At 41.9% G+C, this 22,529-nt stretch overlaps 1 protein-coding gene across 4 annotated transcripts in view; it reads right to left on the bottom strand.

The window, feature by feature from the left end:
• Window positions 1-6,100: 6,100 nt before the first annotated feature.
• Window positions 6,101-22,529, bottom strand: part of NMU (neuromedin U) — a 76,555-nt gene continuing 60,126 nt past the window's right edge. For 3 of the 4 annotated variants that reach the window (XM_083168742.1, XM_083168759.1, XM_083168751.1), the window contains 3 exons: window positions 14,786-14,842; window positions 11,593-11,628; window positions 6,101-8,151 (listed from right to left, as the gene is read on the bottom strand). In XM_083168742.1, coding sequence (XP_083024868.1) covers window positions 11,596-11,628; window positions 14,786-14,842 — 90 coding nt within the window. In that variant the 3' untranslated portion in view covers window positions 6,101-8,151; window positions 11,593-11,595. The remainder of the gene's footprint in view (window positions 8,152-11,592; window positions 11,629-14,785; window positions 14,843-22,529) is intronic. The other variant, XM_083168768.1, reaches the window with a different exon arrangement.

Genomic DNA, 22,529 nt, shown 5'->3' with positions numbered 1-22,529 from the left:
GATTGATTCTCCAAGCCTGCCAGGCGCCCGCTATGTACTGTGAATAAACCACTAGCTGTGCCCTGGCTTCATGTAATGTGCCTCCTGCCCTGGTTCCTGCATTCGGACTCAAAAGAGGTCGGTGTATATAAGGAGTTTTATAGGTATATTATGTATTATAAAGTATATGAAGTGTGTGTATGTGGCAGGGGGGGGGGGGCTATACTGTGAATAGTATATATACTTTGTGTGAAATTTAATGATAGGTATTCATGTATATAAGGGGTGGGGGGCAATAGGTACATCCGGCCTCCAACTCATAGTGGGCCACATGCACAGTCTGTCATCGGTGGTCCCTCCAAAACTGGCAGCCGCCTTGGAGGAGATAGACACTATAGGTCCAGCCAGACCTCTAGTGTCTGTCTCCTCCAAACAATGGTCATTTTTGGAGGGGCCGCTGCTGACAAAAAGTTTGTGCGGCCCGCTGTTGGTTAGAGGCCTAACGCGGTGGTCAGAGGAGCGTGGCGTGTTGTTAGAAACCCCCTGGGCATCGGGCATGTATCCCTCCTTCCCCTTGGCAACGAGCATGTTAGTCCCCTTGGCAACGAGCATGTTAGTCCCCTTGGCAACGAGCAGGCAAGTCCCTTGGCAACGCGCATGCAACCCCTCCCCCTGACAACAAATATATAACTCTTTCCTGGCAAAGAACATACAACTCCCCCCTTGCAACGAGAATGTAAACCCCCTATCAATGAGCATGTATCTCCCCCTAGCAATGAGCATGTAACTTTTCCTAGCAACGAGCATGTAATTCCCTAGTAATTAGCGTGTAACTTCCCCTGACAATGAGCACTGCCTCAGTGTCTGCTTCAACTGTCTTTTATTTACTATGTACTTGTCCTAATTTGCATTTGTACTGTATATCGTTATTTTCTTGTTTTTTATTTTTTTGCTCATCTACAGTATGTATTGTCAGGTGCTGTGGAACCCTTGTGGCGCAATATAAATACATGATAATAGTGTATGTAAGCTTAACTTATGTGTCATAATATGTAATAGGCAATACGGTGTGTAGTATAATTTGTTATGGACATTACGTTGTGTGGTATAATTTGTAATGGGCATTACGGTGGGTGGCATAATTTTAATGGGCATTATGTGTAATGGCCATTATGGTGTGCGGTATTCTGAGTAATGGGCATTATGGTGTGTGGCATTATGTGTCATGGGCATTACAGTGTGTGGCATTATGTGCAATGGCCATTGTGGTGTGTGGCATTATGAGTAATGGGCATTATGGTGTGTGGCATTACAGTGTAAATTTTTCCAGCGTGCCTATGGCGTGCACTGTCCCTTTTTCTGCTGTGTGTGTGGGGGAAATTAATCATTCTGAAGCCCATATATATAAATAAGTCACCAATTTAATTTGCATTGATGCCCAGCAGGTGTGATGGGGGCTTTAGGTATATAATTTATAAAAGATGTGAGGTGGATTGATAGACATTTATGTATAGGGACAGGGTGATAGGCATGCAGCATTTAAAGGCTGTGTAAAGGTATAAACACTCTCTTGATAGATATTGCACAAAAATATTATGGAACATTATTAAATATGTGTGTAATAGTGAATATGGGAAGGAGTTGGGGACAGAGACTTTTGCAGAAGGCGCACGCAAATTGACCTCTCTCCAATAACCACCACCCTTCACATTTAATGGTGCCCCCCCCCTGTCATTTTCTTCTGGATCCGTCCCTGGTCTGGAGTCCCCGCAGTCTGTCCCCTCCAATGGCTGCCCTGCATGCACAGAATGGGTTCTTAGTGCCTTCTAAGCTGCCATTGGGAGGGGTTTGGCTGGGGAGAGTCAAAGCTGCTATTGCATAGCATGATAACTGGGATTAGGCCTATAGTCATTGATTTATAGCAAGCATGTGGCAGGTATGTACTTTCACTCATTTCATGTGCGTAGGCATAACTCTGTCAGGGTGCCATCTAGTGGCAGAAAAATATATTGCATGAAACTTCAATATTACCATTTCATCTGTTTTCTTTAAAGCAACAGCGTGGAAAGGATTAACCCAACAATATGCCTCTATTTAATAAATGGGAGTTCTATTTAAGATGGAATGTTGCTATGGGCAACCAATCAGATTATATTATCTTCTTGATTGGAGGTGCTAAATAAATAAGCAGATTACTATGGACAACATATTTTCCTAAAATAGAACCCCATTTTAGTAATATAAACCCCTGCATTTGAAGACAATTTTAAGCTTGCTATATCTATACATAACTTGATATAAATATATATATACACTTTTGAAAAATCCCATTTGAGTGCCGCCTCTTCCATTCCTCTATCTATATATCTATATCTATATATATATATATATATATATATATATATATATATATATATATATATATGTATCTATATAATTAGAATAACATCATATTTTATTATTATTATCTTCTGCTACATTTCTGTACCCTATTGTCCAGAAAATACAGGTGAATCTCCAAAAATTTCAATATCATGCAAAAGTTAATTTATTTCAGTAATTCAAATTCAAATTGTGAAACTAATACTGTATAATTTATACTCATTACAGGCAGAGACAAAGTGAGATATTGCAAGCCTTTATTTGTTATAATTTTGATTAAGGCTTACAGCTCAAATCCTCAAATCCAGAATCTAAGAAAATTAGAGTATTGTGAAAAGGTTTAATAATGTAGGCTCAAAGTGTCACACTCTAATCAGCTAAAACACCTACAATGGGTCGCCGAGCCTTTAAATGGTCTCTCAGTCTGGGTCAGTAGAATTCACAATCATGGGGAAGACTGCTGCCCTGACAGTTGTGCATAAAACCATCATTGACATCCTCCACAAGGAGGGAAAGCCTCACACAAGGAGTGGAAGGGAAAGTGTGGAAGAAGAAGGTGCACAAGAAGCATGGTTGACCGCAGCCTGGAGAGGTTGGTCAGGAAAAGGCCATTCAAAAGTGTGCGGGAGCTTCACAAGGAGTGGACTGAGGCTGGAGTTAATGCATCAAAAGCCACCACACACAGACGGATCCTGGACATGGGCTTAAGATGTTGTATTCCTCTTGTGAAGACGCTCCTGAACAACAAACAATGTCAGAAGCGCCTTACCTGGGCTAAAGAAGAAAATAACTGGTCTGTTACTCAGTGTTCCAAAGTCCTCTTTTCTGATGAGAGTAGATTTTGCATCTCCTTTGGAAACCAAGGTCCCAGAGTCTGGAGGAAGAATGGAGAGGCACACAATCCAAGATGCTTGAAGTCCATTGTGAAGTTTCCACAGTCTATTTAGATTTGTGGAGGCATGTCATCTGCTGCTGTTGGTCCACTGTGCTTTATTAAGTCCACAGTCAACCCAACCATCTACCAGGACATTTTAGAGCACGTCATGCTTCCTTCAACAAACAAGCTTTATATGATGCTGACCTAATTTTCCAGCAGTACCTGTGTTGGCACCTGCTACACTGCCAAAAGTACCAAAACCTGGTTTAATGACCATGGGATTACTGTGCTGGATTGGCCAGCAAACTCGCCTGAATCCGATAGAGAATCTATGGGGCATTGCCAAGAGAAAGATGAGAGACATGAGACCGAACAATGCAGAAGAGTTGAAGGCCGCAAATGAAGCATCCTGATCTTCCATAACACCTCAGCAGTGCCACAGGCTGATAGCATCCATGCCACGCCGCATTGCGGCAGTAATTCATGCAAAAGGGGCAGTGGCGGATTCAGGGGGGGGGCACCCAGGCACGTGCCCCCCGTGTAATTTCCCTTGCCCCAGCTGAGGACCAGGGCTTTCCAACGAGCCCAGCCCCGTGTCTCTAGCCCCCCGGGAACCGGAGATATCGCCTGGCAAAGCTGTAATGTTTTTTCCCCATAGGATAATATGGGACCCGTCAATTGCGACCCCCACCCGATTCCGACGGCTGTCAGTTCCCCCCCTGGCATCATAGATGCTTGTGGTTGATTTTACTCAATTCTAAATCGCTGGGCCTTCAATATGATACCAGGATGGTCCATATCGGTCAATCGGTTCCAGAGATATTGCGTGTAAACCGATTTTTTTATTTTTGAAATATAATTTCATGGCTGTTCATGTTTTTTGAGGGGAAAATTACTCTGGAACCAAACGTTCTAGTTTTACTTGACCAAAATCATTCAAAGCCCACTCAAAAGTTCTTCAATATGATACTTGTCTCATGTAAATGGGTCAGTTGGTTCCGAAGATTAAGCCGTAGCCGATTAAATGAGATAACTGGTTAAGGGGGGGGGGGGGTTTCTCTCCCGCTCACACCAGAAAATGCAAGGACTAGGCTGTGTAAAAGGGACCAACCTGGGAATGCATTTTCTGGTGTGAAAGGGGTATTATTTCAAATAGCCGGGACCTGCAGTGCTCTGAATACAGCCAGGCTCTGCCACTGTCAGTGGCTATCACTTCTGCCTGGTGGTGGCTGTTCCCCATTTACTGCGAGCATGTATTCCCCCTTGGCAATGAGCATGTAATCCCACATGGCAACGAGCATGGAACATCTGGCAATGAGAATGGAAGCCTTGGCAATAAGCATGTTGATAAGCAGCACTTATGTAGCATCATTTTTAATAGGCATTATGGTGTTTGGCATAATACATAATGGACATAATGGCGTGTAACTTAATGTGTAATGGACATTATGGTGTAAATGTTAAATGCGCGCCTTTGGTGGACAATGTCCCTGTTTATGAAGCGTATTGTGAACTTTGGCTTAATCTGTGTGGCATTATGTGAATTCTGGCTCAATCCGTGTGGCATTATGTGAATTTTGGCTCAATCCATGTGGCATTATGTGAATTTTGTCTCAATCCGTGTCGCATTATGTGAATTTTGGTTCAATCCGTGTGGCATTATGTGAATTTTGGCTCAATCCGTATGGCATTTTATGAATTTGGCTCAATCCGTGTGGCATTATGTGAAATTTGACACAATCCATTTGGCATTATGTGAATTTTGGCTCAATTCGTGTGTTATTATGTAAATTTTGGCTCAATCCGTGTGGCATTATGTGAATTTTGGCTCTATCTGTGTGGCATTATTTGAATTTTGGCTCAATCCATGTGGCATTATGTGAATTTTGGCATCATGTGTAAGGGGCAAGTATAATGGGGTCTAGTATTTTGTTGCATAATGTGTAGAAGTTGTATATGGTGTTGTACACTACACTCAAGGACACGCCCCCTGTTGAGTGGCCACACCCCCTTTTCCGGAGCACGCCTTCGGCGCGTGCACAACTACATCCTTCACTTTTGTCGCCATGGTGGGCCTGCGTACTTTAAATGCCAGGGCCTATTTTTAATCCCATTCCCAACCTCTCTCTGCCGCTCTCTTAGCATGTACACTGGCACCACTAACACTGCCCCTCCCCCACCTAAACCCGCTTTTATCATGGTGCCCCCCCTGTCATTTTATCCTGGATCCGCCCCTGAAAAGGGGCCCGAACTAAGTACATATGCACGATTATTCTTTTCAGAGGGCTGACATTTCTGTATTTAAGATCCTTTTCTTTATTGATTTCATGTAATATTCAAATTTTCTGAGATTTTGGATTTGGGGTTTTCATCAACTAAGCAGTAATCATCAACATTATAACAAATAAAGACTTGAGATATCTCACTTTGCATGCAATAATCCTATAAAATATATTAGTTTCACATTTTAAGTTGAATTACTGAAATAAATGAACTTTTGCACAATATTCTAATTTTTGGAGTTTTACCTGTATAGTAATCCAACCTTTATTTCTCCAGATCATTGCAGGGGACATTCTATTAAAGCATCTGGCTGGATGCAGAGCACCTCTTGTCCAACACAGTACACATGACCTGAATGAACGTCACACTGCCAAGGTGCAGGTCCACTAGTTTCTTTCTTTTATTTTATTTTAGATTTTAATAAAGGAGTAAATGCAACAAATGTTACAAAATCTGCATATTGTGGTGATGAAAATAATTTTCACAAAAGGGGTAATATACATAAATCAAAATTTACACATCACTCTTAATTATCAATTTTATTTAAATTGAATAAATATTTATTACATGTTTGGTGCATTAGCAAAAACATAATTAGATCATTGGAAATGTATTATTAGACAACAAAAACATTTATCATAACTAAAAAAAGAAAACAAATATATAGTGTATTTGTAGTATAAGAGAAATATGTGTGTGTGTGTGTGTGTGTGTGTATATATATATATATATATATATATATATATATATATATAATTACACACACACAGGGTGAAATTTACTAAGATGTGAAACACAGGTAATGTTGCTGTGGGCAACCAATCACATCCTGTCTACTATCTTCTAAAGGGTGGTAAATAAATAAGTAGATTCTGATTGGTTGCCCTAGCAACATGACCTGTGAAGTGTATTTCACATCTTAGTAAATTTCACCCACACACGCTATATGAGCATTCATCCTGCTTGTGTCACAGATCTGGATTCAGTTAAATAGCTCTCACTGAGTCGGTCAGCTTAACATGTATTGCAGTGTATGAACCTGATATTAGACTAACACCCAATGTTTCCAGTTTTTATTGACTTTAAGCAATTCCAGTCCAGTGAATAACCTGACTTAGCTGTATAAAAAGTTATAAGAAGAGTCATTTTTTCAGGGAACATGTAATGGGTTCAAAACGTAAGGGTTGTACACACGGGGAGATTTTCACTAATGGACAATTTTGATTAAGCAATTTTGGGAGAGATTTTGGCTGGATGCACTTGAGATTTTGACTAAGCGATTTTGTCTAAGCAATGATAGTCTATGATCTATTCATAATTGTCTTGCCTGCACAGTCAATCTATGCTAAGCAATTTCTGCTAGACAATACTGACTAAGCAGGAGAAAAATAGGGAGATTTTGGCTAATGTTCTATCTAGTCAAAATCTCCTGTTAAAAGTTCTCCGTGTGTACACCCCTTTACAGCAATGAAAGAGAAGGGCTTGCCGGGGCCATGAAGCACTACCAGTTACCAAAAATATAACTCCAGGCTATGTCAAAACTACCTTTGAGGAAAAGAACAAGCTGGTAGGCTTTAGAATGGCCATGGAATGGCCGGCACAGGCTCGACTTGAACCTTGGTTTGGGTAAACTGTAGAGAAGAGTGAAAACAAAGCAACCTATAAGTGCAGGCTGCAGCGCATTTGTGAGATAGCTGCAGCACACTTGTGGGAACCGCTGCAGCACATCTGTGGGAACCGCTGCAGCACATCTGTGGGAACCGATGCAGCACATCTGTGGGAACCATTGCAGCACATCTGTGGGAACCGCTGCAGCACATTTGCGGGAACCGCTGCAACGGTTTCAATAAAACTGGAAAAATGGGGATGTGCTAAGAGATTTCAATGAGAGAGAGAGAGCAGCAGGAGTGTGTGTGTGTGTCTAACTATATATATATATATATATATATATATATATATATATATATATATATAAATATTTGCCTTCTTAAAATATATAGATATATCTTTTTGTTTGTGTTCCAAATCCACTGTAAACTTCAGCACATCAGATTTATGTACATGTCCGCTGCATTATATGACACAGAACAAGTGTATGTGGATTAAAATCAAAACCAACTTTGGATACAAAAAGGCGCTGAATTGTAAATTCTATTAGTTGTTCCAGGGACACATTTCACTAAAATATACATCTGTGTTAAACTCTGACTGACATAAATGTGTCTATACAGCAATTTCATCAAAGCAAAGAAAAGCCTAACAAATAAATATCTATGTTGAAAACAACCCTTTAGCGGACTGCATTAACACACGAGACGAAACAGACGCGTCTAGCAGTACAGTACTGTCAGCATAGGAGTATTCTGCATGCAGAGAGATCCTAGTCTGTACCTGTCACCAATCATGTTCACTGTACACAATAATAATAATACACAGCAGAACACTGGAAAACAATATTATCATTTTAATATGCCTTTAATATATATAAGAAATAAAGGAAAGTTTAGCAGTGTTAGCCAAAAATAATTTATGATAGTAGCCTTTACATTCTATAGTGAAAGATTGTTAGAGGTGTGTACAACGGAGGGTAATGGAGTCTTTATAGTTGGATGTTCAGTGCCTCAGTCAACCTGTAACAGAACAATGATAATATTTTACTGTAAGTATTTCATATCTCTGACTCAAGTGTAATATAAATTGCAATAACACATTTGCTACAGTAAGCCAATGCTGACATTAGATACTAGCATTATGTATTAAATAAATAATAGGGTATTTCTATTTTGTTAGCTCATGCAATTTAAGGCCCTTATTCTGGTTCAGGCAGATTCCTTCTCAAATGGACAAAACCATGTGCACTGCAGGTGGGGTAGATGTAACACGTGCAGAGAGAGTTAGATTTGGGTGACTTATTTTGTTTCTGTGCAGGGAAAATACTGACTGCTTTATTTTTACACTGCAATATAGATCTCACTTTGAAGTAAATCCCCACCCAAATCTAACTCTCTCTGCACATGTTACATCTGCCCCACCTGCAGTGCACATGGTTTTCTCCATTTGAGAAGGGATTTGTCTTTGCAAGTGAACCAGAATAAGGGCCTAAGTGTATTGTGAGCTACACACGGTTCGATTTGGTCTATTTTTCTATTTGACTTTGCTTACATAAGCAAAATCGAATCGAAACTGAATGGAAATCAGGCAAGACTATATACTGTATAGTCTGCAGGGACACCTGATATATTTACCATCTGCCTATTTGTCTGCATATGATGTGTAGACATCTATACTCGGTGAGAGTCTGCTGTTTTAACACCTCCTTGTTTGTGTTTTAAATTAATGTGAATAAAGCGGTATTACACCATACCAGCTTTCTATTTTTTCCATATGTGCAATTGGAATTGGATATCTGGGTTACCTGATGGTGACGTGACCGCTCCCCCACAAGCAATTTTGGTCTACCTTAAACAGTAGACCAATCTACAGGGTATGAGTCCCCTCATATGTATGAGGGTTTTAAAATGACATGGTTGATCTCTTTTAATATTGTAAAACGGTATTATACTATTGTGGTTTTTTTCATTTCTTTATTTTGGGTACCAATCTAATGAGAATAAGTGAAAATACCTATGATCAGCGCCTAAGGAAACTGTAGGTACTTCTTTTTTTTTGCAAATTGGGAGACTTGCCTGTTCTTCCGAGGGCCATGAGTAAAATAACTTTTTACTCACACTGTAAATGGTAATCTCAAGAAAACACTTGTTGTTGTTATTACTAAATGATTCAGATGATGTCACAGATAGACTGGTAGCCATGGAAGTGCGGTATTACTAGATCAGAAAGTCCAGTTTATCTTGGAGCATTTATAGAGCACATTTTTTTATCCCATTGTATCAGAAATGGAATTTACTAGGTCACATGAAAATAATTATTTTTCATGGAAAAGAAGTTCTATGACTCTTCAAGGCAAATAGGAGGAGTGCACTGGCTTCATGTATTATATTATATTGGCAATAACATCTTAGGGTTGCAGACAGACCTTGGGAGTCTGCTCCGAGCAGCTCACGATAAATAGCCAAACAGAGCACCAGTATCTGGAATACTATAGACAGAGAGTCTGGGCTAATGGACTGCTGAGCACTAATCTAAATAAGGAGTTTATGTGACCCTTTGTATTAAGTGTAATGATACCCTACATCCTGGGTTGTAGACAGACTGCAAATTTAAATCATCTGCCAATCCAACAATTGTTATTATTGTAATTTTAAAATAGCACTGGGGACACAACAAGTAAAGTCAGGTGGAGGTGAGGATATAGGAGCAGTAAGTGTCTGACAGTACGGCTTTATGCAATGACATGATCATTCTGGTAAAGATGCTTTTTCAGTCCAGGTTATAGCACACTATGGGGGTTATTCTGGTGGATTCGCAAGGCTGCGAATTTTGCAGCCTTGCGAGTCCACCAGATCCCGCCTTGCAAATGGTTGGCTGCCGTCACCCATTTGGAAGGGTGACTCGCTCGCAGGGGCTTGCAAATTGATGTTACACACCGACCATCGAAAGATATGTATGGTAGCTCTGAGGAACCTTACATATGCGTGATGTCAGCAGCCCCCCCCCCCCTCACGGCCTCATTAGCATGAGAACACCCAGCGTTCTCAAGGGAACACCCATGAAACATATGCTAATGAGGCTGCCTGGTGCCCCACACCCTTACCCCCCCCCCCGCCCGCTGTGTTGGGTGCATGCACCCGGCAAACAGAATGTTCGCCCTGCACAAACCCTCCTTATGCAAATGCTCAGAAATGCACAGGCGAACTAACAAAACTTCGGTCCCCGTGCAAACGCATGCTAGTTGTGAACAGACCTGAATAAGGTCCTATAAACAGTAACCTTATAAGCAGGATGCTGTATTATCCAGTGAGCATTACTTGGCCACTAAATATTTATGTGATTATACACTTTATACAGTGTTTCATTCTAGATTGAGATGAATGACTAAAGCCCCATACACACACACACACACACACACACAATCGTAATCCCGGTCCAATGATATAATTAACGATTTTGTCCAGTGATATCAAACTGCTGCTGGACGGAAAAAACAGGACGTGTTCGATCCCTGTGTATTCAGTTGCGGCATTTTCCCCCATTTTTAAATCTTTTTTGCCGATGCAGTTTCACTTTTTTGGGTCGGCAAAAACTGACTAAAAACCAGGTGAAAGCGCCAGCAATTTTGCAAAAAAAAACAGAAAGTAATTTACCGATTGTGTTTTTTGATCATGTCCAATTTTTCACCTAGGCAAAAAAATTGTCACGTCAACTGAACAGTTTGAATTGAAATTTGATATAAAAACGTTGACAAGTACAGATTTTACAGAAAATGAGGCACCAATTTAATGTCCCCTTAGTGTGTATGGAGCTTTAGTATAGGTTTACAAATAATAATATTGAGGTCCATTTATTAAGCTTTGGATGGAGATAAAGAGGACGGAGATACAGGGCCTTATTCCGGTCCCCATGCTCCCCTGAGAATTCACACAGGGGAGCAATGGTGTGCGTTTGCCCATGCACATTTTTGTGCATTTAAGCGCAGGCAGACTCTGGGTGCTAGTTTGTTGTCCCGTTCGCACCTAGCCGTGCGGGGGGTGGTGGCGATGGGCTGCATCCATGGAAATGCCCAGCGTTTCATGGGCAATCTCATCCAAACACTGGGCGTTCCCATGGAAATGGTGCCGTGACGTGGGCAGCTGACATCACCGAATGTCAGCTGCCCACCCTTTTCCAGTACAGGGAGCATGCAAAACTGAGTGGGTGGCCATGCGAGTGGCGGGTGGCATTTCATCCACACGCAACGCTGCGAATTTCGCAGCATTGCATGTGGGCCACAATAAGGTCCAAAGTACCAACCAATCAGCTCCTAACAGTCATGTTACATGCTGTGTTTGAATATTTACATTTAGGAGCTGACTGGTTGGTACTTTATCTTCATGCACTTTAACTCTTTTCCACACTAAGTAAATAGACCCCCATTGTCCTTTATCTGATATCAAATAACATGTTCTAAATACCTGTTAGCGGAATGATGATCGTCTTCCATTACGTGGCTGAAAAGTAACATGTTGAATGATCAGTGATAAATGACACACGATAGTAAATAAACTTCCATATACACTTTTACTGATAGTTAGGACAGGTATGGGTCATTTGGTCGACCTTTTGACTGTCGACTTTACCATTGTCGACCAAATGCTTGTGTTGACCTTTCAACCCTGTTGACCTTAGCCATGTCGACCTATTTCAGGTGTCAACCTAAGGCCTGATGACCTTTGGTGGTCAACCCAATACCTGTCGACCTTAATAGGGTCCATCTAATGACAGTATCCCATTAGGACAATGAGTTTCCAGACACAACAGGAAAGCAGACAAACAAGATCTTGTAGCATGTCCCTTGTGAGATAGTGATAGAAAGCAGTTTACACTACTTGTCCTATTATATATATATTTGGCAGTGGCGTAACAATAGCCCCGCAGACCCCGGGGACACAGGGAGGCGCTGAGCAAAATAGCTCACACAAAATGTCCGCCCCCTTACAGTAGACACATTTGAAGATACTAGAGGAGGAGGCGGCGGAGGCGGCCTCCTCTAGCATCCTTAAAAAAGGTCTGCTGTTAGGGGCAGCCATTTTGTGAGGGTCATTTTCATTAGCAGGAGCCAGCCAGGAGGAGCGTCGGGACCACAGACAAGTAGATCTGCGGGTCCTGGCCACAGACCCGTGGCAGCGGTAAGCAGCAGGGTAAGGCAGGGCTGGGGGGGCGGGCTTTATTTTACCGGTGGGGGGCGGGCTTTATTTTATGTAGGGGGTTCGCTCTGCCAAAATTTCCGGCAGGGGGGGGGGGGCACACATTTTATAGTTACGCCACTGATATTAGGATGGAAAGAACTGAAGGTTCAAATATAGTGTGCCTGTGACATTAAAAGTAAAGTGAATGCCAATGCAAGTGAGAAATGAAAATGCATTTTAAGGCAAACGTAGGGCCTGATTCAGAGCTCATCGCTAAGCTGCAGTTGCAGATGTCTGCGAGTAGATAGCTGCCACCCTGACAGAAATAAAACCCACCCTGTGTAAATTTGCGAGTGAATTGCGAATGGATCACTATCCACTTGCAAATCCATAGGCAATTCATGAACCAACAAATGATTTTTCCAATCTGTGCAAATGTGAGTACGTCTAAAGCTGTCCGTACGTCTATAGATTTATTATCAAATCTGGCTGGTTGGAATAAAAACCTGGTACTGAATGACAGTTTGGGGCAGTTTTCCAGTATTTTGAAGCAAATGGTCAACTGTCATTTGCTCTCATCCACTACCAGGTTTCTGTTCCAACCAGCCAGATCCGACAATAAATCTGTAGATGTATGGCCAGCTTAACCCTTCCACAACTCTGCCGTAGATGACATCACATACACTCCCTTAAAACACCTGGGCACACCTGCGTTTTTTTTAGACTCCCTGCGTTTTTTTTAGACTCCCACAAATGCCGGCTCCCTGTCTGTCAAAGTACAGCAAGATTGGCTTCAAGATCCATATGTATTTTATATTGATATTCACCCTTGCACATGCGCGATGTGTACAGTACACATGTGCCGTCATTCGGTAATCACTTGATCTGCAAATTCGCTAATCAGCGGCCTTCTTTGAATTAGGCCCATGATTTGTGAGCCATAATAATGAATGGGGGATGCAGGTTTCACCATGTTGAATGTGGAGGAATTTTATTTTCTTTTAAGCTCTATTGTCTGTCATTGCCAGACTATAGTGGGTATTCAATCTGTGGTGATATTTTCCAACAGGTGAAATATCAGCACTCACCTATTCAACGTTGCTGTTACCGACAGCATTGAACAGTCGGTACATTGAATACTGACTGTCAATGTACTGTCGGAAGCCATTGAGATTTGAAGCTAAATCAAGAATTTGGTAGATTTTATCTCTTTATTTAGCAAAATAGTTGTCACAACAAAACAGGTATCAATTGCAGAATGTGCACAGGTAGAGTTTTATTGGGCTTGTGTATTATACTTCAGTGTGTTCACTTAACGCCGATGTTTAATGACAATAATTGTTTTCCCTGTGAGAATGTATATTAATGAACGTCTTCTGGGATATCAATTATTAAATGATTTAATCGGTGTTGAAAATTATTTTTTTATGCACGACTTTCCACACCCTCTCTCAGAGACATTCATCTCATTCTCCCGGAGACAAGTTGGAGTTTGGTGACCCCACCCCCTTAAGAAAAAAAAAATGTAGTGTGTGTGTGTATTTTCAGCAGCAGATAGTGATAGCAGCAGCAGCAGCAACAATGGTGAGTTGCACTGCTGGTGGAAAATTCTGGCACTGTGGGGGCCTATGTGTTTCTGGGACTGTGGGGGCATACCTGGCACTGTGGGGGTACATGTGTATCTGGCACTGTGGGGGCATATGTGTATCTGGCACTGTGGGGGCATATCTAGAACTGTGGGGAGCATATGTGTAATGGGCATTACGGTGTGGGGACTATTGTGTAATTGCCATCATGGTGTGCGGTGTAATAAGATACACAGTGTGGCATAATGTGTAATGGGCATCATGGGGTGGGGCGTAATGTGTAATGGGCATCATGGTGTGCTGCGTATTGTGTCATTAGCATCACAGTGTGAGGCGTAATGTGTAATTGGCATCACAGTGTGTAGCATAATGTGCAATTGCCATTATGGCTAAACAGTGTATATTGATTTATGTAGCCTGTCATTGTTTGGGCTTGATTTGTAAGGCGTACTAGGTCACTGTGTGGACCTTTATGTTTATATGTCACTGTGCGGCCTTCAGCCAGGCAATTTAAAAGCATGGGAGGACAACGACCATTCCTGTGGTAACCAATGTATGGTCATGCTGGTTGCAAAAGTGAGGTGTAAGGTAATTGTTTTCCAGCTAGATCACACCCATTATAGCTAGACCACACCCCATAATATTAAGCCACACCCTTCTTGCGGCGCACGCAATTTCTTTGCTAACACATTATATAAGGGGGGGGGGGGGGCGCATTTTTATTTCTTCGCACTGGGAGTCTGCTGCTGCACTGCCTCCAGTCCAAACAGAGCTACAGTACACTTGATTTGCTCCATCAGGTGGCCACTGAAACGCAAAATACTTTACTCCCCCCCATAGAGGTGAGGATCAGTGTTAGCCTTTTATTATACAGGATTATATTTCTGCCATACCTTGTACTGATAGTTTGCACTTCTGCTGGAAAAAAATCCTGGTCCCTTAAACAACCCCTGGAAAAAAAAAAACAACAACAATCAAAATCTTGCCTATACCGTAAAGTGAAGATTTCACAGAAAGGCAGATGTTAGAATGTCACCAGTTCATAAGCGAGTTACAGGACATACCACAGGTCACAGCCGGACTTTTACAAACAGAGTGTGATTTCCTTCAGAGACCAGTGAGGTCTAGGACACCTAACACGAACCACTTTTAGGCCTATCACCTGGCCAGCTTGTTCAGCATCAGGGGAAAAGAAAGTTTCTTGTCTCTGAAAGCGATTTAAAACCAACTGATAGGAGTTTTCATTCAAACTTGTGTTAGACTTGACCACACCTAGTATCTGGCCTGGATTCAGTACAACCACTCCCTGCTGTTTTATATACCTGCCATGTAACATGGTCACAATTCATACCTCCCAAATGTCCCAATTCCAGCAGGGCAGTCCTACTATTCAGACCCTGTCCCGCTGTCTAAATGACAGGCTGCTGTGTCCAGGAGGAAGGAGGGAGAGTTCGTAGAGACTGTAATCACCAGCAGCTCTGCAAAGCACTGAATGATCCCTGAATAGGGATCAATCGCACACGGCATCTATACAGTTCAGGGACTGTCCAGCTGCTCAGGGTGAGCTACCCCCCCCCCCCCCCAAAAAAAAAAAGTGCCAGACACAGGTCCTTGCCACAAGGACACACCCACCCACTCTAGGTCTCTCCCCTTTCATCCAAAATCATGCCCACCTTACGGGTTGTGTGTCCGATCTGGTGGAGCTAAACGTTGGAGGTATGTAAATAAACAGACATATGTAATTAGAATAAAATAATTGGTACTTGTGTACTTTCACGGCTCCCATCGCATGCCATCGCATGCCATATGTAGTGGCATGCGATGGCATGCAATGCGATTTTCCCGTGTTTTTGTGCATTTTTATAAAATCGCATGCGATCGCATGAGATCGCATGCGATCTGATGCGATGCGATGTCATTTTTCACAGAAATAATGGACATGAGTTGACATCATGTAAAATGCACCCCAAATGTAATTTTTTACACTGTACCACCCCCACTATCAACGCCAACCCGAAGCGTGGCGAGGGCAGCGAGCCCGCGAGGGGCGGCGGTACGCGTCTTACGACCTTTTCATACCCCCACTATCTACGTCGGCGTGGAGTTGAGGATAGAAAGTGTGGCGAGCGCAGCGAGCCACCGAGCCCGAAGCGTTGCGAGCGCAGCGAGCCCCCCGAGGGGACGCGGATACCTTCACAGGTATCCGTGTCCCCTCGCGGGCTTCACAGGTATCCGTGTCCCCTCGCGGGGCTCGCTGCGCTCGCCACGCTTCGGGCTCGGTGGCGCGCTGCGCTTGCCACACTTTCTATTCTCAACTCCACGCCGACGTGGATAGTGTGGGTATGAAAAGGTCGTAGGACGCGTACCGCCGCCACTCGCGGGCTCGCTGCGCTCGCCACGCTTCGGGTTGGCATTGATAGTGGGGGTGGTACAGTGTGAAAAATTACATTTGGGGTGCATTTTACATGATGTCAACTCATGTCCATAATTTCTGTGAAAAATGACATCGCATCAGATCGCATGCGATCTCATGCGATCGCATGCGATGCGATGTGATTTTTCCCTGTACGATGCACATCGTGGGAGCCGTGAAAGTACACAAGTACCAAATAATTATTTTCTGTGCTTATTTAACATGGCAAAGAATAAACAAGTAACATTTTATTGCACATAAAAAATGTGATGGTGCTGAACTGTAAAAAATTGAGAATAGGATTTTAAACCTTGATTTTAACTCAGGTAACCCAATTTGCTCCTGAATGGATTATCCACTACAGTAGGTGTTAAGGTGCCCATACACTTATCTGATTTGGGATGATTTCCCCCAACTCAACCCGATGCGCTGTCCTGTGTGTATCGGGTCTGACCCTAAAGATTGAACCTGCTGCAAGTTCAATCCATCGGATCAGACCCATCAGCTGCACATCACAGGTAAATTTTAGCACCCACGTGTAAATTTTAGCACCCACCCACCCATGTGTTGGTCCGATCCGCTGGTGTGTGCAGGGGCGAGCAGCAGCGGGATCCTGGCTGCGCTGAGAGCCCGGGGAGTGTGGGTGACCGAGCACCGCGGCGGGCACTGTCCGGGAAGTGCGAGTGGACCGGCCGCCAGTGGTGGCAGATTTTTCTTAAAAAAATGTAAAGACAGGCCTGCCGTTGATTGGCGAAAAGTGCTCTCTCTCTCTCTCTCTCAGCCAAAAAAACCTGCTCTGGTCACAGTTCATTTAGTGGCCACACTAATTAAACATTAGCACCACCAGAGTGCTAATGTTTAATTAGTGTGGCCACTAAATGAACTGTGACCAGAGCAGGTAAAGTTCAGAATATAGATGATAAACGACATGACAATATTTTACATGATATTAGACTATTACAACTGTGGCATATTTATAATGGGTGCAATGTACATGATGCACATGGGCCCCTGAGTCCCTTGGGGGCCCACATCGCACACACTGTTCCCATTTATTAATACTTACCTTCCAGAGTCCCACAATGAATGCAGCAGTGCTGCCTGAATCACTAAAAAAATGACAGCCACACCATCGTTCCAGAGGTCTGCGCATACGCGCTCAGAATCTATTGCGCTGGGCAGCGGGACACTGCTCCTGGCTGAGAGAAGGGGGCCTGGCCAGAGGAGGCTGCACACGGCCCTCCTCCTCTCTTAAGGAACCGCAGTATCAAAACTTAATATAGCAAGAGTATAGCTTCAGTGAAATTCCAAAACCCATCCTTAGCTATGGCTAAGTACTGTACACAAACTTTATATATGAATGTCCCCTTTGTTTAGGGTTTGGTTCCAATTCATCAACATGTTTTGGATTCTCACATGTTTTGGTTCAAATTTTATTTTTGGTTCAGTTTAAAAATGCTAAAAAATAAATCATAATCATTGATAAAATTGATAAACTGCCACTTTTTTCAACTCAGAACCCATACGATAAGGTGTGTTCATACTTCAGGAAAACCGAACCGCTCGTCTCTAAAACAACCCCATTTTTTAAGTTACTTGTGATGTCTTTCCTATTGAAGTGGCTTTATGGCAGTATAGATATTTTCCAGGTTTGGTTGTTTTGTATGGACTTCAGTTGCTTTTTATAAATTGGGGTGGGACCACAATGATGTGATCTTGTGGTCATGCCCCCCTGCTCTGCCCCAATAGACAGTCATATTCCCTCATCCCACGCCACTCCCCCTGCTATGCTAACCTGTTGGAAAGTACGATTTATGGGCTACATGCAAAAGGAGACAGTATTTACTCTGCACTAAAAATGTAAATGTATTTGCCCCCTTGCATGGAAACATGGTTTGCCACAGATACAGTTACTTGTTTTGTTTGCTTTACTTCCAAACATGAATAAGGTCCTATGTGAAAGATAATGATTTCTATGAAAAAGTTACCAGTACTCAGAAAAATAGTTTATACAGCAGTAGCCTCAATGCTTGGCATAAGTGTTCAGGTGATTCTTATTATTCCTGCTTTCAGTACTAGTTCGAAAAATGACTTATTATACTAAGCCCGTTTGAAGCTAATACTACGAAAGCTAGCTTCACTTACTGCAAACATATGGCAGAGTTTGAGAGACACATGAACACACACACACACACACATACACACATAGGTGCCGATTCTGTGGGTGCTCAAGGGCCTGAGCACCCATGGAAATTGATGAGCACCCACGGGCCCGAGTCTCGCTGCTTAGCCGCCATATTAACTTGCTGATTTGCGGCTGCAGCACCCACATCGCCGGACCCGCCACCTGGGAAACAATATGCTGGGAAGAGTATATTCTGTCCGCGGAGTACCTACACTGTGGGGGAAATTTATGTACCTGCACTGTGGGGGCATTTATATACCTGCACTGTGGGGGCATATATGTATGTGGAACTCTGTTGCCGTAATTTGAATATTGGAGACAACTCTGTTCCGTAATATAAATTGGTATTATTTTGTGGCCACACCCCTTCCCCATGAAGCCACTCCTCTATATTTTTGGCTTGAGCACCCACCAGCAAAAACATAAATCGGCATCTATGCATACACATATATATATATATATATATATATATATATATTTACAGTTTCTTATATAACGCAGCAGATTCCGTTGCGCTTTACAATTGTAAACAGAGTTAAAACAAAATGGGTAACAAGTCAACAGACAGACTTGGAGGTAAGAGGGCCCTGCAATCTCTAGGGATATAGGAGGGAAACACAAGGACAGGCACCAGTAATAGCTTTGCTTGTAGGTCCATAAGGGAAGCTATGTGATACATAAGTGCATGTGTGTGCTATGTAAATATGATAGGCTTGCCTGAAGAGGTGAGTTTTCAGGGAATGCGTGAAAGTTTGGAGGCTAGTGGAGAGTCTTATTGTACATGGAAGGGCATTCCATAGGGTTAGAGCAGCCCGATGAATGTCCTGTAATAGTGAATGGGAGCTGGTGAAGAGAGACGCAGAAGAGAGACACAGATCTTTTGCAGAGCGGAGTGGTCAAGATGGGAGATATTGTGAAATAAGTAAAGAGATATATATGCTGGTGCAGAATGGTTAATAGCTTTATATGCTAGCAGAAGGGTTATATATTGAATATGGTAAAACACAGTTAACCAATGGAGGGACTGGCAGAGCGAATCAGTAGACAATGAGCCTCTTGCTAGGAAGATCAGCCTAGCAGTGGCAAGAGTCTGTTCTTGAGAAGACCGGTTAGGAGACTTTTGCAATAATCAATGCGGGATACAATGAGTGCATGGATTAGAGATTTAGTAGTGTCTTGAATGAGATTGTGTCATATTTTGGATATGTTTTTTAGATACATGTAACATGATTTGGTGACAGATTGAATGTGGGGAACAAAGGACAGTTCAGAGTCAAGGGTGACACCTAGGCAACGAGCTTGTGGGGTAGGGTAGATTGTCAAGTTGTCAACAGTGATGGAGATATCAGGATGGTAACTGTTCTTAGCTGGTGGGAATATAAGTAATTCTGTTTTGGAAATATTGAGTTTGAGATGGCGAGAAGACATCCAAGATGAAATGGCAGAGAGGCATTCAGAGACTCGGCCCAAAACCACTGGTGACAACTATGGGGTTGATAGATAGATTTGAGTATCATCCGCATAGAAATGATACGGAAATCCAAAAGAGCTGATGAGTTTGCCAAGATAGGAGGTATAAATTGAGAAAAGCAGAGGATCTAAGACTGAGCCTTGTGGAACTCCGACTGACAGAGGTAGCGAAGAGGAAGTAGAGTCAGATAAGCGAACACTGAAAGAGCGATCAAATAGGTAAGATGTGAACCAGGAAAGGGCTGTATCATTAAGACCTAGGGAGTGCAGTGTTTGTATGAGAAGAGTATGATCAACAGTGTCAAATGCAGCAGAGAGATCAAGAAGAATAAGTAGTGAGTACTGGCCTTTAGACTTGGCAATTACCAGATCATTCACCACTTTAGTCAGTGCTGTCTCAGTGGAGTGTTGAGAATGAAATCCTGACTGAAGTGGGCCTAATAGGGTGTGAGAGTTAAGAAAGTGTGTGAGGCGAGAGTAGACAAGTCTCTTCAGTAGCTTGGAGAGGCATGGAAGCTGAGAGAAACGACGATAGTTAGAGAGAGTTAGGGTCAGAATTGTGTTTTTTCAGAATGAAAGTAATCACTGCATGTTTGAGCAAAGAGGGAAAAGTACCAGTAGCAAGAGAGAGATTGCAGATTTTAGTTAAAGTTGGGATAAGAACAGGAGACAGAGTTTTAATGACTTGTGCAGGTATAGGATCAAGAGGAGAGGTAGTAGAGTAGGAGGATAAGAAGCTAGTGGACACTTCCTTTTCATTTGTGAGCTCAAATGAAGAGAAAGAGAACCCCCATCCACTACAGAATCAGTACTTGGGTGTAAGATACAGTTCTGTCATTTTTAATTCCCTTTTATTTTGTGGAGTTTTATTATTGTGTGTACTTTTAAAATCTTTGTAATCACCTTTGTAACCATTTTTATCAGTATTTTCTTGGAATAAATCATTCATAATTCCAGTTCTGAATTTGTGTTCTTTGTACTTAAGCCGGAAGGGCGGTTAACGCTAAAACTTTTTTGTATAGATTGTATTGTGTGGTCAGGTACGGCAAGACGCCCCTTGCGCAATTTGAAAGCGCTAAATCAGGCTTTGCTCGTGGCGGCATACCTCATATAGCGACTGGTGGGTCCGTGACATTTGGTTTGTGACATATATATATATATATAAAAAATATATATATATCACCCACACACCTTGACAAAGGGGGACCACCCCCGAAACGTTGGTTTCTGTTGCTGTGAATACAACTCGTTTTTGACAAGACCCCAGAGTGCCAGCCTGCTGTTATTTACTATATATATATATATATATATATATATATATATATATATATATATATATATATATATATATATATTAAAAGTAATGTATAAAGATATCGGCGACTAATTATTGTAAAAGAGCTAGAATATATATATATAAAAGGCTGGTTTATAGATATAAAAAAATTTTATTAGTTGACAAATTCGATATAAAAGAGAAACAAGTAAACAATGATCGCTAAAAGAAAAAACAATTTTTTAAAAAAAACTTTTTGGTATAAAAAAATTTTTTAGTAAAAAGACAGGATTCTAAAATAAAATAGAGAAAGGTGCTTATCTTTGGAGTAGGAAGGATTGCCCAACGCGTTTCGTCTTATGTGACTTCTTCAAAGGGTAGGAGACAAGTGAGACCGGGCTGATATTTATACCTATGTACCTGCTCAGATACTTGGTGACATCACTTCCTGTAATTAACTAATCTAAACTGGCTATTACTGTTATAACCTAACCTGGGGATATATCTAGAGTTTATTTAGATACATATAGGGACTGAGAGCATAAACGCTATATTTACAACGAAAATAGAGTTCTCAAAATGCTTTAAAAACATTTATATATACAAAACGCGGCACTTCCGCCACGTTTCCGGCATCCGTTTCGCGCTACTGCGCATGTCCGGCTGCAGGAGCTTCAGAGAGGAGAGGAGGCGACCTTCTATGTTACTGCGCATGCGTCGGCCGGAGATGGTCAGACGGGGCTTCAGTATGCAGCTCTTGTGAGCGAGTCTCTGAATTCTTTCTTTGCTTGCGGCCATTTTCTTGGAGATTAGGCTGATCTCTGCCGATTCTCAGTGTGCCGTTTATTAAATACATAGGGAACAAAGAGGCAAATTAATAGATTGTTTGTGGACATGTAAACCACTAAATAAACGGGTTGACTTAGTATAATGTTTATGGACATATAAACAATTAAATGGACAGGTTGACTTATTTAAATGAGAATCGTTACGTTAGGTGATTCTGATGCTAATTAACAGTGAGCGAGAATGTAAATAATAAGAAGTTGATTAGTGCACCCAGTTATGATATAGCATACATTGGTGTGCAGAATAGTATACGAGTGCAAAGGGGGATCATTTAATTTGTGTCAGTTCAAACTAGTATGTTCAAGGTGCTGGTGTGTTAAAGTGCTACAGTTGGAGTGCTAAAGTGCCTTTTGAAAAAAGGCAGTATTGATTAACCTTAATTAGTTAATAATAATAATAAATATTTGAATAAATAAATAAATAATTAATTAAATAATTAGAGTG

The sequence above is a fragment of the Crinia signifera genome, chromosome 1, assembly GCF_055691185.1.
Source record: "Crinia signifera chromosome 1, ASM5569118v1, whole genome shotgun sequence".
NCBI classification, from domain to species: domain Eukaryota; kingdom Metazoa; phylum Chordata; class Amphibia; order Anura; family Myobatrachidae; genus Crinia; species Crinia signifera.
The sequence above is the reverse complement of the archived record's forward strand: the minus strand, read 5'-3'. Positions and strand labels throughout refer to the sequence as shown.